This window comes from Halichoerus grypus, chromosome 12 (genome assembly GCF_964656455.1).
Source record: "Halichoerus grypus chromosome 12, mHalGry1.hap1.1, whole genome shotgun sequence".
Lineage (NCBI taxonomy): Eukaryota > Metazoa > Chordata > Mammalia > Carnivora > Phocidae > Halichoerus > Halichoerus grypus.
The window spans coordinates 54044612-54061919 of NC_135723.1; the positions used below are offsets into that span (position 1 = coordinate 54044612).

The window sequence follows — 17308 nt, forward strand, 5'->3', positions numbered from 1 at the left end:
TGTTAGTAAACTTCGATGTGCATAAGCTAATAGTGTACATTCATTAATGTACTCAGCAAACACAGTACATGCTGTTGGACAGCCAGCTCCTTAGAGGCCCTGGGGACCAAGTAGTGAACTAGACAGATGCAGATGTACCTTCGTGGAACCTAAAATCTCGGGTACACTGAATATGGCATATGTGAAATAATGATCACCTCTGTTTTTTGTTTTTTGTTTTATCATGTGGCTACCTTTTATAGATGTAAAGTATTAAAAGCAGATAAATACTTATAAGGATGTTGTATATTCTGAATGTCTAAAGTACATACTTTTTATTCCTTTGAACCAACCTTCCATTGGGTTTAAGCCTCTCTTGAATGCCTCTTGGACGTGGATTTCTCCACCTCAAAGGTGGTAGGTGGCTCTTTAGGTGATGGGACCAGTAAGAGCTCAGGCTCTGAAGGCAGACTATCTGGATTTGAACTAGCCCTCTCATGCTAATACACTTGTGACTCAGTTTCCTCATCTGCAAAGTTAGGATAGTAATCGGTTTTTGTGAAGATTGAATGGAATGATACAGGCAACCTGTTTAGTGCCTGGCACCTTGCATATTCTAATTGAATGTGAACTGTGCATGTTCTGGTTTCTGTCTTTCTGCCTTCCTTCTGCATCCTTACTGGAGTTATATAACCTTCTCCAGTTCAGCTGCCCAGCAGGCCCAGGGAAGTCTGCAGTGCTGGCTGTTTTCTGGGATGTGATAATAGTGCTGTGGGGAGTGTGTTTTTGACAGTAGGCCACAAAGGTTTGAGAGCCTCTGCTGATGTGTCATATTCACTCATTACCAATTCTCTCAGGAGCAAACAGTTTGCAATGGACTGTCCTTTGCAGAGTAAAAAAGGAAAAAGGCAATATTGTTTTATTCTGTGTTACCCTGAAATAGAGCAGAACTGGGGTGGGTGGGGTTTGGCTAAGAAGCCTTGAATAAAGCAGGCGTGCTCTGAATAAATAAGCATGCTAACAAAATGACCACCGGCTTCCTGACACAATTTAACAGTAAGAAATATTTTGTATCAGATCTAGTTTACACATGTATGTATACATACTCAACAGCCTGAAACTGAAAATTTCACAAAACAATACATATTCTTCTGTAATGCACCATTTTCTATTCCCTGTCATTCCATTTTGTTCCTTTGCATTCTGTGAAAAGAGACCCATAGTTTGAAAAATATTGATATAAGAAATCAGTGGACCTAAGAATAGGGGTGTGAGTAAGAAGAATTAGAGCAATAGTCCTCAGCTATACATTCTAAATATTTTCCTACTAACCTATCTGCTATGCAAACACAAACAAAAAATACCCCCAAATAATGGGGTACCTGGATGGCTCAGTCGGTTAAGCATCCAACTCTTGGTTTCAGCTCAGGTCATGATCAAAGGGTCGTGGGATCGAGCCCCGCATCAGACTCCACACTCAGCCAGGGTCTGCTTAAGGATTCTTTCTCTCCTCTCTCTGCCCATCCATTGCGCGCTCTCTCGCTTTCTCTCTAAAATGAATAAATAAATCTTAAAAAAAAAAAAAAAACCCAAATAACAAAAACCAAACAAAAAGACGACTTGATATTTAGTTCTTAATGTACTTTTACGGAGGTTAGCTCAATTTGACCTTTTACAATTTGTCATCTTGTCTATCCCAGCAAAGTTGTGGACTCAACGTCATGAGGATGAAGAGTCAGTTCAGTGCAGCCAGGAAACCTTGCTGCTAACCTTTGGCTTTGTCCTTACTCATGCATTTGCCTGCCTTCTCGAGTGTCAGCTCAAGGGGATGGGGGTGGGGGTTATAATATTTATTGTATTTAAGTAATTAATTTAGTAACATCCCTTCCTTTCTCTCCTCCCCCTGGGTTGTTTGAGGGCTAGCTGAGATACATATTTGAAAAGGTTTTGTAAACTAGAGGGGTCTTCACAAATAAGAAGACTGTTGGGCTGTTAGACTCTGTATTTGTAATCTTCATCTTTTTACACAATTTCTTCTAGATTTCTCAGTTGAATACCTTGATTGCGCTTTTACTGGGAGAACTCCTACCTGGAGACCGTCAGAAGATCATGACAATTTGTACCATCGACGTCCATGCCAGAGATGTGGTGGCCAAACTTATTTCTCAGAAGGCAAGTTCTTCATAGAAATGCCATGTCTTTTTTTCTTGTTTCCTAAAAGTGGTTTTTATTATCAAGAGTACTTCTAAGGAAGTCATTTTTTTATGTTGTGTATTTTTAATGAGTCCTATGAAGTTAGTTGTACTTACTAAGAGTGACTTTGATTTGAGTTAACTAATTATCTTCATGAGAGTTAGCCCAAGTGGTATCCCACAGAGTTTCTCCAAGTCAGGAACTTCTAATACACATCATCCAAATAATTAACCCAGGATAGGAGAACCTCGTGAAGTCACCGTGTTCATTTCCCTGCCTTCAGACTTTTTGCATGTCATCATCTTGGTCCTTTGGCCTGTGATTATCACCTGTGTGGCTTCCCAGGCTATAGCATAAAGATTGTCATTTAAACTATCTCTGTGTGCCTTTGTTTTGAAGAAAGACAAATACTGGTCACCCCTTGTCTTGTCTTTTTAAGCCTAATAACAGATTTTAGAGAAGTCATTTTCTTTTTTTTTTTTCTTTTTTTTTTTTAAAGATTTTATTTATTCATTTGACAGAGAAAGAGACAGCGAGAGAGGGAACACAAGCAGGGGGAGTGGGAAAGGGAGAAGCAGGCTTCCTGCCGAGCCGGGAGCCCGATGTGGGACTCGATCCCGGGACTCCAGGATCATGACCTGAGCCGAAGGCAGTCGCTTAACCAACTGAGCCACCCAGGTGCCCCCTAGAGAAGTCATTTTCTAATCCTTCCAGGGCATTAATATCCTTCTTATCTCTTTACAAAGCCTATGTGTTTCTTAAATACTGGCAGTGTTTAATGTGAAAGAATTTTCTCAGCTTTTTTCTAAAATACGTTCCTACTTAGAAATGTCACAAGTGTGCTTGTCTCCTGAACAACGTTGGCTTATCATGCCTATCAGCTACTTTCTCCACACCCCTTTTGTTGTCTCAGGGGGGTGGTACTCTAAAGCAAGACCGTTCCTTTCTCAATTTTGAATGCATGTATGTGTTTTGAGATGCTTCTTGTTGTTTTGCTAGTTCTTTTTCAAGTTATTAAAATCAAAGTGAGTTTTAATTCTCTTCAGAGAGTGCAAGCAGTACTTTTTGGTGTAAGCCATAAACGTAAAAAAAAAATTCTTCAAGTTCTGGACCTTTAGTGAATGATGTTGTTTAATTGCTAATCCAAAACTGATCCTGGCAAAATGCCACTTACCGTGTATTCTCATTTTGATAATGAACCATTGATAACTACTCTGAATATGACCTTGTACCTTCTTACATATTATGTTTTATCAGTGGTGATTACTTGCAGTAGGATAAATTACGATTTAAAACATGTCCTTTGTATTCAAAGAGGTAAAGACTTTGCCTAATTTCTGATCATTTAATATGCACAAATGTGCAGTGTTGACATTTATGTAGATGTCAGAACATGTAGTAGATAATAACTTTGGTAACTTAAATGGTCCCTGAGAAATCCTAGGGTCACAAATGTATGAGACTGAAATTATTTTTTCAGAATGGAAAAAGAATGGATAGGCAATAGCAATGAATAGCAATGAAACAAATACTGTAATTTGAGTGACTGAAAAACGAAGTGGGAAATCTCTGTCCTACAAGTAAAACTGGCTTTAGAATGGACTTTGTTGAAGATACAGTTTGTTGCTATCTCTGACATGCAGAAATTACGGATTATGTGTTTGACTACGGAGTGTATTTTTCCATCTGATTTCAATGATACGAGTATAAAGTTAGAAAAGTAATCAGATTCCCCTAGACTGATTCATAAAAGGGGCAAAAAAAGCCTCGCTTGAACAATTTGATGTTGTTTTACAGTAAAAAGCCTTCTTAAAATGAAGACTTATGACATGTATTTCTGATTAAGTATTGAACCATTTACATGCAACTACAACATGCAATAGCATACAAGACATGGCCCTTTTGTGAGAGTATTAGAGATGCGAATCAGCAGGATTGATTAGATTAATAATTTGTTGCCTCAAAATGATCAGTGTCCTGTGTGTAATGATCATGTGATGTTTTCAGGTTGTCAGTCCCCAAGCCTTTGCCTGGCTGTCTCAACTTCGTCACCGGTGGGAGGACGTCCAGAAACACTGCTTTGTTAATATTTGTGATGCCCAGTTCCAGTACTTCTATGAATATTTAGGAAACAGTCCTCGGCTAGTGATCACTCCTCTAACTGACAGGTAAGAGTGATTAAGTTGGAATCAGATGGGAAAAAGCGAGCCGGAAGAGTCCCCTAGCCTGGGTAAAGGTGTGTGAGATGGAACTGAAAGAAGTAAGAGAAAATGATTGAACAAACTGGAAAGGTATGAAAGCTGTGTGTAAGTGAACAAATGAAGCGACACAGTAAATGTTGACTTTAGGTAGAGATAAGTTAAAGAGAACCAAATTAGAGAAGCAGAAGTATACTAGACAGTATATAAATCATGAAATCATGAGCAGATTAATATGGTGGAGGGCAGCACACTTGATCACTGAGTCCATTCTCTCTGATTATCTATGGCTAACATCCTGATACCAGGGTTTGTAACCACCTCCCACCCCCAAATCCCTTTATCAAAAGTGTAAAAAAAAAAAAAAAAGTGTAAACATAGGAATTGCCTACATGCTGATTCATTTTTGAAGGGTTACCTACAGTGAAAGGAAGAAAAGAGTGGGAACATCTGTTAAATGATTTAACCAACACTTAGGAAGCACGGTGCTGAGTACTCCTCCAGAGTTAAACAGGCAGGGTTCCTGGTCTCATAGAGTGCCCTTTCTAGTTGACTGTGGCATGTGAGTGTCTGGGAATGAAGAGGAATAATAAACAAGTTAACCAAGTTATTTTAGATGATAATATATGCTATGGCTAAAATAAAACAGGGTGATATGTTACACAGTATCTTGAATGGAGAGTCCACTATAGATTGTGTGAATTGGGACCTAAATGATACCGAGGAAGCTTTGCAAACATTCTGGGGCAGAAAGTGACAGGCAGAGACAAGTGCAAAGTTGCTAAGATTGAAAGGAGATTGGCCAGTTCAAGAGATGGATACAGAGCCAGAGCATGGAACATGTCTACACTATCTAGATCAATCTACACAGTGCAATCCCTATCAAAATACCATCAACTTTTTTCAAAGAAATGGAACAAATAATCCTAAAATTTGTATGGAACCAGAAAAGACCCCAAATAGCCAGAGGAATGTTGAAAAAGAAAAGCAAAGCTGGTGGCATCGCAATTCCGGACTTCCAGCTCTATTACAAAGCTGTCATCATCAAGACAGTATGGTACTGGCACAAAAACAGACACAGAGATCAATGGAACAGAATAGAGAGCCCAGAAATGGACCCTCAACTCTATGGTCAACTAGTCTTCGACAAAGCAGGAAAGAATGTCCAATGGAAAAAAGACAGTCTCTTCAACAAATGGTGTTGGGAAAATTGGACAGCCACAGGCGGAAGAATGAAACTGGACCATTACCTTACACCACACACAAAAATAGACTCAAAATGGAGGAAAGACCTAAATGTGAGACAGGAGTCCATCAAAATCCTGAGCCATCCAGGCGTCCCTGTAATTCTGTTTTTCTAATTCACTTCTCTTTAACTTGTCTCTAACTGAAACTCAGTGTTCACTATCTTAATTGGTTAATTTATGTACATCTTCCAGTATGAGACATTAAAACTTGTACCTTGACAAAATCACTTGAGAATCGTCAAAATTGCAGACGCTAAGAGTCTACCACGTCCGCGCCATGATAAATAAAGCTGAGAAGAAGGGAGGCACGGGCTGTAGGAGGAAAAGAGACACTTGAAAGTGTGCCAATATGTGAGGACTAATAGCTTATTGGCTTTTTAATTTAAAAAAAAATCACTGTGTGGTTTATTGGCAAGTTAAAAGGAAGCTGAATGTTCCTTTTGATGGAGTGAGTGGTGCTGCGAATGTTCGCTTTGCATACATTTCTTTTCCATTTCACTTTTCGGGTTGTTTACTAGTTGTTTACCTTCACACAGTAATGCGTTTCAGACGTGCTGATTACATCTCACTTGATGTTGACCTTCCCTCTGTGGGGTAGGCGGGCTGCTTCCCTGTGCGGGCAGGTTGAGAGACGGAGGTCAGCAGCGTGTAACTGAGAGTGTTAGGAGCAGGGCCACAGGCGGACTGCTTAGGAGCACAGAAGGCTAAGCTGTTACCGGGAGACCCAAAATAGAGCGGCTGCAGTTCCACAGAGGCTGGTGTGACACTTGGGTCACAGTCCAGAGGAGAGCGGTTCCGCAGTATAGCCTGGCACGTGGCCGACATGCCACATGTGACTTCCACCTTCGTGTCAGCCAGGGAACAAGGGCAAAACATCTAGACGGGGGTGTTGTGGGATTTGTACACGGCATCTCAGCATAGAGTATGTTGGTTGGAGCTTGGTCACTGGGCAGCTCCTCACTGGAAGGTGGTACGAAAGGTCATCAGCAGATAGACAGCCACGTGTCCAGACAAAACTTGGAGCTATGAGAAAAGATGCTGAGGGGATAGTCTGCACTATAAAAAACGCTGTAATTCCTAGTTCAGGGGTCTTTCCGGTCCAGGTGCATTGTAAGGAGCAATTAAACATGTGCCGGCCATGAAATACAGAAACACTTTACATTTTCCTAAGGAACTGCTTCTGTTTGCATAGTACTCTGAATTTCTTAAGGCATTTACCTTGGGCATTCTAAATATAGACCTACAATAAACCTCATATTATGGAGGAGAAATCTGAGGCATGCTGATGTCAAAAGACTTATTTAAGATTAACATCATCTCATGATTGGCAAAGTAGACCCTGGTCCCTGGTCTTCAGACCTCCATGCGAATGTCTTTTTATTAGATCCACTGTCTGTACTAAGACAAAATTAATTTATGGAAATCTCGTAGTAGATCCTTGCTGTTTGTTAGTTTTTTCTTCTTTTACAAGTATCAAATTCTTGGGACGCCTGGTTGGCTCAGTCGTTAAGCGTCTGCCTTCAGCTCAGGTCATGCTCCCAGGGTCCTGGATCGAGCCCCACATTGGGCTCCCTGCTCTGTGGGAAGCCTGCTTCTCCCTCTCCCACTCCCCCTGCTTGTGTTCCCTCTCACTGTCTCTCTGTCAAATAAATAAATAAATCTTAAAAAAAAAGTATCAAATTCTTTTTGTTTGTTTTTTAAATTTTATTTTATTATGTTATGTCACCATACATTACATCATTAGTTTTTGATGTAGTGTTCCATGATTCATTGTTTGCGTATAACACCCAGTGCTCCATTCAGTACGTGCCCTCTTAGCCCATCACTGGGCTAACCCATCCCCCCAGCCCCCTCCCCTCTAGAACCCTCAATTTGTTTCTCATAGTCCATAGTCTCTCATGGTTCATCTCCCCCTCCGAATCCCCCCCTTCATTTTTCCCTTCCTACTATCTTTTTTTTTTTTTAACATATAATGTATTATTTGTTTCAGAGGTACAGGTCTGTGATTCAACAGTCTTATACAATTCACAGCACTCGCCATAGCACATACCGTCCCCAGTGTCTATCACCCAGCCACCCCATCCTTCACATCCCCACCACTCCAGCAACCCTCAGTTTGTTTCCTGAGATTAAGAATTCCTCATATCAGTGAGATCATATGATACATGTCTTTCTCTGATTGACTTATTTCGCTCAGCATAATACCCTCCAGTTCCATCCACATCATTGCAAATGGCAAGATTTCATTCCTTTTGATGGCCGCATAATATTCCATTGTATATATATACACCACATCTTTTTTATCCATTCATCTGTCAGTGGACATCTTGGCTCTTTCCATAGTTTGGCTGTTGTGGACATTGATGCTATAAACATCAGGGTGCATGTACCCCTTCGGATCCCTACAGTTGTATCTTTGGGGTAAATACCCAATAGTGCAATTTGCTGGGTCATATGGTAACTCTATTTTCAACTTTTTGAGGAACCTCCCTACTGTTTTCCAGAGTGGCTGCACCAGCTTGCATTCCCACCAACAGTGTAGGAAGGTTCCCCTTTCTCTGCATCCCTGCCAACATCTGTCGTTTCCTGACTTGTTAATTTTAGCCATTCTGACTGGTGTGAGGTGGTATCTCATTATGGTTTTGATTTGGATTTCCCTGATGCCGAGCGATGTTGAGCAGTTTTTCATGTGTCTGTTGGCCATTTGGATGTCTTCTTCGCAGAAATGTCTGTTCATGTCTTCTGCCCATTTCTTGATTGGATCATTTGTTCTTTGGGTGTTGAGTTTGATAAGTTCTTTATAGATTTTGGATACTAGCCCTTTATCTGGTATTTCATTTGCAAATATCTTCTCCCATTCTGTCGGTTGTCTTATGGTTTTGTGGACTGTTTCTTTTGCTGTGCAAAAGCTTTTTATCTTGATGAAGTCCCAATAGTTCATTTTTGACCTTGCTTCCCTTGCCTTTGGTGATGTTTCTAGGAAGAAATTGCTGCGGCTTAGGTCGAAGAGGTTGCTGCCTGTGTTCTCCTTTAGGATTTTGATGGACTCCTGTCTCACATTTAGGTCTTTCCTCCATTTTGAGTCTATTTTTGTGTGGTGTAAGGAAATGGTCCAGTTTCATTCTTCTATACCATTAGTTTTTGATGTAGTGTTCCATGATTCGTTGTTTGCGTATAACACCCAGTGCTCCATGCAGTACATACCCTCCTTAATACCCATCACCAGGCTAACCCATCTCCCCACCCTCCTCCCCTCTAAAACCTTCAGTTTGTTTCTCAGAGTCCATAGTCTCTCATGGTTCGTCTCCCCCTCCGATTTCCCCCCTTCTTTTTTCCCTTCCTATTCTCTTCTTTTTTTTTTTTTTCTTAACATATAATGTATTATTTGTTTCAGGGGTACAGGTCTGTGATTCATCAGTCTTACACAATTCACAGTGCTCACCATAGCACATACCCTCCCCAGTGTCTGTCACCCAGCCACCCCATCCCTCCCACACCCCTCCACTCCAGCAACCCTCAGTTTGTTTCCTGAGATTAAGAGGCTCATGGTTTGTCTCCCTCTCTGGTTTTGTTTTGTTTCATTTTTCCCTCCCTTCCCTTATGATCCTCTGCCTTGTTTCTCAGATTCCTCATATCCATGAGATCATATGATATACAAATACCAAATTCTGTCTTTGCATAATTCTCCTCAGTCTGAGAACCTCGAATCTTTCCTGCAAAAATAGGTATTTTCAAAATCTAAATGCATGTGGCAACACATTCAAAATGAATTCCTGACATATATTTTAATGTAGCAAATTGTCATTTGTGTATTTGCTTTATACATTGAAATATGTATATATTTGCATACTCTGCATTTATGTGTATTTACATATCTCTTAATGTATTCATTAAATAGCAGTTTAATGAAGTCGATGTTTAATTCATTCATCATCCAAGATTTCTCTTCTGTTTTTCTTTTATAAACAATAGTTTGGAATGTCGTCTGCCATGTTAATAGTGTCTCTGCCTAGACACATCAGAAATTCAGTAGCATTGGGAATCAAGTGTTACTTGTATTGATGCACAGTTCTTAGGAAATGAGACAAAGCAGTACATGCTTTATATTTTTAAATAGCCAACCTAAAATTAAATTTGGTATAAAATGTTATTCTGACTCTTGTTATTGCCGTGAACAAATCGTGGGTATATCAGTCAGTATTGTGTGTTAGTAACACATTCTAGAGCCTGACCTCTTAAACTAAAGAAAAAGTTAGATTGCCTCTAATGTTCTCTAAAAACCTCATATCAGACTGTAATATTTGTGCTGTCAATGGTTTAAAGGTGTTACATCACTTTAACTCAGTCACTTCATTTAACCATGAGTGGAGCTCCAGCTGGCCCAGCTGGTACCGGGAAAACCGAAACCACCAAAGATCTTGGACGTGCCCTTGGCATGATGGTTTACGTATTCAACTGCTCAGAGCAAATGGACTACAAAGTGAGTGAGTTAGAAAATGTTACATTCTAACAATATTATCCCCGATTTGGAATGATTGAAACTAAGAGCTCAAAACCCTCTTCTGTGAAATTGTTAATGCCTTGCTCTATGATTTAGTCCATAGGAAATATCTATAAGGGATTGGTGCAGACAGGGACTTGGGGCTGCTTTGATGAGTTCAATCGAATTTCTGTGGAAGTCCTATCTGTGGTAGCCGTGCAGGTGAAACTGATACACAGCGCCATCAGAAACAGGAAAAAGAGGTGAGTAGCGCTGGCTTCTTTCTGTTGTTACAGACAGAAAGAGGAACATGAAATAAGGCAGTCAGCCTCATCCTGCCCTTCTCTTGATGCCTTTCCCTGTCTCAGGAAATAGATAAAAGAAGAGATACTGGTTTATTTTGAAGAATGAGTTTGAATAACCTCTCATTTTTTATTAGTGTTTTTTAATTGTTGAGTACAAGAGCATACTACATTAATACTGAAAAAAATAAACACCCTTGACAGTGCTGAATCCAGTTACCAGTTCTCAGTCATGATCTGACTTGACCTTCTGGTGACATTGGACACACCTGGTCCCTCCCTTCTGCAGGGCACACTTCTTCACGTAGGTTCCAGGACACCACCGTCCTCCTGGTTTTCTCTCACCCTCAGGGATGCTCCTGGGCTGATTTCTTCTCCTCTACAAATTTGGCAAACAGTGGCTACCATAAGGATGACGATGATAACTAGATACAGAGCACTTGGACAAGTGTCTGACACGTAGCAAGCACTGTGTCAGGGTTTGCTGTTATTTTTTCTTGTTAGTATTTCCTGACCTTATTAATACCGGATGCCACAGGCGTCAATCTTTGGGTCTCATTCCCTTCGTGATCTCACCCTGTCACGTGGCTTTGAGAATCATCTGTTTGCTGCTGGCTGCCAGATGCCCCGACTTTGTTTCCCTGATGCCTACACCTCTGAAGACGGTGCCTGTAGGAGCATCTCAAGACTCCACCTGATGTCGTGTGGGCCTTGTAGATTTAATAGATCCAAAATCAAAACCCTGGTCTCTCCAGCAACACCTGCTTGCTCATTGTTCCCTCACAGTGGGTTACACCCACGCACTCTACTAGTTCCTCAGTTACTTCAGAAACTTCCCAGTATCTCTAGAGCCTAAGAACTTCTCAACATGATACCATACTCTAAAAGATAAAACATGACTGGCACTTGGGGTCTGATGGCTTAATTTGAGAAATAAGTATTATAGAGGCGTCTGGGTGGCTCAGTCAGTTAAGCATCTGACTCTTGGTTCTGGCTCAGGTCATGATCTCAGGGTCATGAGGTTGAGGCCTCTGTCAGGCTCTGTGCTCAGTGGGGCTTCTGCTTGTCCCTCTCCCTCCCCCTCTCTTCCTCTCCGCGATGGCTCTATCTCTGTTAAAAAAAAAAAAAATTTTTTAATCTTAAAAAATGTATTATAGTACTCGTGTTTTTCCTTGTAACATTTTTGTATACAAGGCAATCACGTTTTTCTAGCCTACTCACTTACCCCCCTTCTTAGGGTATTTTGCTCAGCCAGCTGTCTTGTCCACAGGAACATTTCAGTCTCCCAGTGAGGGAAGGATTATCTAGCCCATTGAAACTATGACTCTATTATAGAGGTTTCCAGTTATTGTAGATAACATCTGGATTTTTCCACCTCCTAGAAAACCTCTCAGTTCTTCTGCATGGCTCTGGGATACCAGTTGCCTGTGACCACATGTCTGCTACTTTACCTGCCCCTACTCTAAGGCCATGTTAGAGAAGCTAGATTCTTTCCTCTTTGACAGCACCCCCCAGCCTATTTTTAGTTTTTAGTAAAAATCTTATCATTTCATGTAACCCAGATGTCATTTGAGACCATCCTTTCTAATGGAGATTTATATAACTGATCCATGCAAGGACTTCTGGGCACTCCCAACCATACTCGTTGATAGTTTCCTCTTTGGCCATGTCTGTGTGTATGTGAATTGTACCTGTTCATCTCATGCTAGCCCATGGACAGATGGCTAGGCTTCTTCATGATTCCATGCATTTTATTACATGCTCTTTGTATCTGAGGACTTAATCCATGGGACCATGCCTCAGTGAAGCCTACAAGCATCTTGCTGGCTCTGCCCCCTCCAAGTCCATACTCTTGATTGGGGCTATTCCTGCTGTGTCTCACAGGAGAGCAGTCGGGGACCCTGTTAACAGCAGGCCTGTCTGCCTTCCTGGGCCGGCGAGGCTGGGAATGAAGGTTTCTCCATTCTTCCCTTGGCTACACAAAATCCATCTTCCATTAACTGTCTAGTATCTAAGAAGCTCTTAGTCCTAAAAATTGTGACAGTCTCTTTTTGCTTTCTATGCTGTGACATCGGCCCAGCTCCTTGACCATTTCAGCCCTTCTCTTTCACAACAAGAGAAAATCTTATACTTTGTCCTTAACCCTCATTTGAAAGTTTCCTTCTACTTGTCCTTCACTTTGGCTCCTCCGTCCCTTGCCCATTCCATTACCCTGGCCATCAGCAGTCTAACTGGGCCCTTGCAGATCTTCCTACAGATCTTTCACTGCTTCCCTCGTGCCGTCACAGCTAACATCTTTTGAGTATTTGCCATATTCTAGGCATTGTCCTCTTAGCCATTTATATGCATAATCTCTTTTAATCCTCCTATAATCCCATAACGTGGGTAATATTCTTATCCACCCCCCCTTTCCTTCTTACGAGATGAGGGAATTGGCACATGTCTAAAGTGATAGAGCTGGTCTCTGAACACTCACCATCTGGCCCCAGAGCTCGCAGTCATAACCACCACGCTATTCTGTCTCTCCGTGGTAGTCGACAGATACTTGCTGAATAAAAGGGAGGAAGGGTGGGAGGGAGTGAAGGGGGGAGGGTTAGCAAATAGGCGAAATGAAGACTGAACAAAGAAGCCACTCTCTCCTCTTAACATGAGTATTTTCTATCTTCGCAGTATCCCATTCAAGGAATCGCAGCCCACAATGAAGGCAGAAATGACATCACCTTTCAATAACTGTTGAAGTAGTCAAGTCCTCATTTTTATATTCCAGCCTATATGGCTGTGCTAAAATAGAAAAGAGTACTTGCCATATTTGTAACTCTTGGCAGGGAAGGGAGTGCATTTTTTAATAAACATGCTTCAAAACCTCTCCAGAATATGCATGCATATGAGTTTTAAAGAAAATCACCGGGAATCAACAGCTCCCTAATAATAATTTGCATTTTGCAGTGGTTTGCATTTGTCAATGTGTATTCACATTCAGGGACCCCATTTAATTCCGTCAACATTCTTCTTGCGGTAGATTTGTATTTCTTGGGGAAGCCGTCACACTGAAGCCATCAGTTGGAATATTTATTACTATGAACCCAGGATATGCTGGTCGAACCGAATTACCGGAAAATCTCAAAGCTCTTTTCAGGCAAGTGTTAAGCTTTGTGGTTTAGCATCTGGAACACTCATGCCACCTAACGTTGCTGGTTTGCACTGTTAAATGATTTGTTTTTCCTTGAGAATTCCTATGGAAAACCCTTATTATTTCTTTGGGATTCCCTGATAGGGAGAACTTGCATCATGATAAATTAACTCTTTTGAAATACAAAGCCAGAACTTAAAAATCATTACTTAAAAGTTACATGGTACGTTTGAACACTTACTACCAGCTCTTTTGTAATAATATTTTTATTATTATATTATTATATATAATATTATTATTAAAGTTTTTACCAGTTATGCAATATTTGGAAAATATAGAAAAGAATAAAGAAAAAGTGACAGTTTTACCACCAAGAAATGATGATTGTTGTATTTTTTTCTGGTCTCTTTTATAATTTAGATTTTATGGAGTTAAGATACGAGGTTAGGTATGATTTTTATTTCTGATTTAATATTTTGACATAAGCAGTTGATTGTATTATTGGAAATTCCTTGGAAATGCTCTTCTGTGTAGCTTCAAAATAGTCTCTCTCATGGCTTCTCCATAATTTTCTTAACCATTCCCTGTTGTCTAACATGAAGGGTTTGTGTTTTTCTTTTCAGTTTTTCCTGATCATAAAAGAGCAGGCTATAAACATCTCTTCACATGAAGAGTTACCTATTTCAGATTATTGCCCAGAACAGATACCTACCTGTGGAACTACCTGGTGAAAGATTAAAATATCTCTTGATGACCTGTTTTCCAAAAATATTTCACCAATATATACACTTATTAACAGTGCGTCAGAGAAGCTGTGCTGTATCTGAACCAGTTAGGTTTAACTCCTGTTGTAAATCAGCGTTGTTCAGCTGTAATTTCCTATAAGAAAATGCATGTATCTGAGGGTACAAACTATGAAAACATCACCACAATCTAGGTACAGAATATTTCCAATACAACTGGAAGTTGTCTTGTGCCTCTTTGAAGTGAATCCCCCATATGCCCCAGGATGTGCCTTCTGGGCACTGAGATTAAATTTGCCTTTCCCAGAGTTCATGTCAAGTGAAACCATACAGTGCGTACTTGTTTGTGTTAGCCTCTTTCCTTGAACATTAAGGTGTGCGGATTCCTCCAAGCTGAGTGTCCCAGTAGTTCCTTTTTGTAGCTGGTTAGTATTCTGTTGTGGAGACACACTACATTTGGTATATCCATTCACCAGTGATGGACATTTGGGTTGTTTCCACTTGGGGGCTCTTAGGAATAAAGCTGCTTTGAACATTCATCTATGATCTTTGTGTGAACATACCTTTTGTTTTGGGTAAATATTTATGAATGACAGTCTCATGGCAAATGTGTGTTTGACGTCGTCAGAATCGGCCCATCTGGTTTCTAAGGTGGGTGTGCTGTGTTACAGTTTCACCATCAGCGTGTAAGAAGTCCACGTGCTCTACATTCTTATCAAAACTTAGCATATTTAGTCTTGTTAGTTTTAGCCCATCTCATAGATATGTAGTGGTACGTCATTGTGGGTTTAGTTTGCTGCATTTCCATGATGGCTAATGAGGTTGAACATTTTCTCGCAAAGCATGCTGGCCATTCCCACACTTTCCTTCTGTGAAGTGCTGTACTGTGTGTGCTTCCTTTGTTAAATTCATATATTGCAAATATTTTAACTTGTAGCTTTTTAATTTTCTTAATGGTATCCATCAAAGATAAAGTCTTTAAATTTGATGAAATGCTGTTTATCAATTTGTTTTTTAAAATAGGCTAGTGAAGAATGTTTGACTAGTCCCACGTTGCAAAAGTTTTCGAGTATGTTTTCTTCCAGAAGTTTTGTTTTATAGTTTTCATGTGGTTTTCTCCTTCTTTGTGTTAATGTGCTGGATGATATCGATTGATTTTTCAAATGCTAAACAATTCTTCAATGTTGCATTCCTGGGATAAACTCCACTTGGTCAGGAGTTACCATTTTTGTATTTGTTGCTGGGTTCAATATGCTACTACTTTGTTAAGGATTTTTAAATCTATGCCAGGAGGGATATTGGTCTGTAGTGTCCTTTCTTGTAATATCTTTATCTGGTTTTGTCATTAGGGTGATGCTGACCTTGTATAATGAGTTGGCCATTTTCTTGTCTATTTTATTCCGAGTTTGTGTAGGATTGGTATTATTTACCCCTTAAATATATGATAGAATTAATCAATGAAGCCATCTGGGCCTAGATTTTTCTTTATGGCAGTTTTTTCATTGCTAAACTCAATTTTTTTAATAGATACAGAGTCATTCAGATTTTTTCTTCTTCTTGAATTAGTTTTGATAATTTGCATCTTTTAAGAAATCTCTCCACATTATCTAGATTATTGAATGCATTGGCATTAATTTGTTCATGATATTCCCTTATTGTCAGTAATGAGGTCCTGCAGTCCGTGTGTGTCCTGGGTCATTTGTGTCTTCTCTCCTTTTCTTGCTTTGTTGAGCTAGAGGCTTATCCGTTACATTTTTAACCAGCTCTCTGGTGTTCACAGTCTGTATTGTTATTCACTGTCTGCCTTCAAAAGGATACACTACTTAACATATAATGTGAGAGCCTCTAGTTTTTAGTATGATTTCTCTTGATTCTCTTAAGCTTAAAATTTGCTTGTCCATCCATCTCTTAAACCATGTTTCATTTGTATTTTCTTCTCATTTTTATACTTTTTAAATGTACTTTATTTATTGAGAACTTGTTTTGGCAGATAACAGGAGTATTTAAACTGAATTCTTTTCCCAAACAGTCAACTACTCTAACGTGATTTACCAAATATTTCCCTTTCCTCCTAGACCTGCTTTGTCTAGCATAGCAGCTCTATAATGTCTGTTTTTCTTGAAAAATAATTTTGGAGAATAATATCCTGGCAATGTCATGATTATAGAATACTTTCATTTGAAATTTGAACCCCTATGCAGTATTTTTACATTTGCGTCCCAGTTCATCTCCTACCTGTGTTCACTTAGGTCTTAAAATTTGAAATTATTTGGTGACGTTTCCGTAAATTTGGTTTAACTAAGGACAGCATCATTACTGTTGGGGTGCTAGTACTTGCACCGGCGAAGTTTGAAGGACAATTTGGATGATGCAGGGAGCATTCATGAGTGGAGGCAGCAGTATGCCCGAGCCTTAAGAGCACCATGATTCTACCCCTGACCTGCCATGGGGCCTGGGGCATGTGCTCACCTTGCTCAGAACCTTGGCCTGCATCTCTGCAAAATACAGGTGAGAAGAGTAGCCACTTCCTGGAGTTGTGAGAACAAGGGAGAGAGTGCGTGAAAAGCTTTTAACACCCTGTACAGGGTCGAGAAAATACTCAGTAAACACAAGTTCTCAATATTAACGTACAGACCAAGCAAGTCAATTGGCTACCTTTTCTGTCCCCTACTTCCTGTTGATCTTTACTGCTTCTATTGTATGATAGAATACAGAATGTGGGGGAAATGTGGGCTTAGTTTAAATACAAGTACTCATGGCACAGATCCAATGAAATTTAGGCATGTTCACCATGAAAATTAGATATGCATGAAGTGGACTGTAATTATATTTACAAGAGCAGGTGGATAAATATTACCAGACTGTGTACTTTACGAAGTCTAAAATCACAGGCTTACTTACTTGGTTCCTTCTTTGCAGTTCAGTTAAGTGAAATTTTTTCAGATGTTGCTTTAAATGGCAGTGGTCTTTGGGGAAGACTTTCTGGAGGTCCCCCTCCAAAAAGGGGATTTGAACGTTATGTTTTGGTAAAATCTT

The 17308-nt window shown here is 40.1% G+C and overlaps 1 protein-coding gene across 1 annotated transcript in view; it reads left to right on the forward strand.

Moving 5' to 3' along the window:
- Nucleotides 1-17308, forward strand: part of DNAH11 (dynein axonemal heavy chain 11) — a 321947-nt gene that overhangs the window by 121116 nt on the left and 183523 nt on the right. The window contains exons 31-35 of the mRNA XM_078059358.1: nt 2020-2151; nt 4180-4340; nt 9941-10097; nt 10215-10360; nt 13419-13535. Of these exons, the coding sequence (XP_077915484.1) occupies nt 2020-2151; nt 4180-4340; nt 9941-10097; nt 10215-10360; nt 13419-13535 (713 nt within the window). The remainder of the gene's footprint in view (nt 1-2019; nt 2152-4179; nt 4341-9940; nt 10098-10214; nt 10361-13418; nt 13536-17308) is intronic.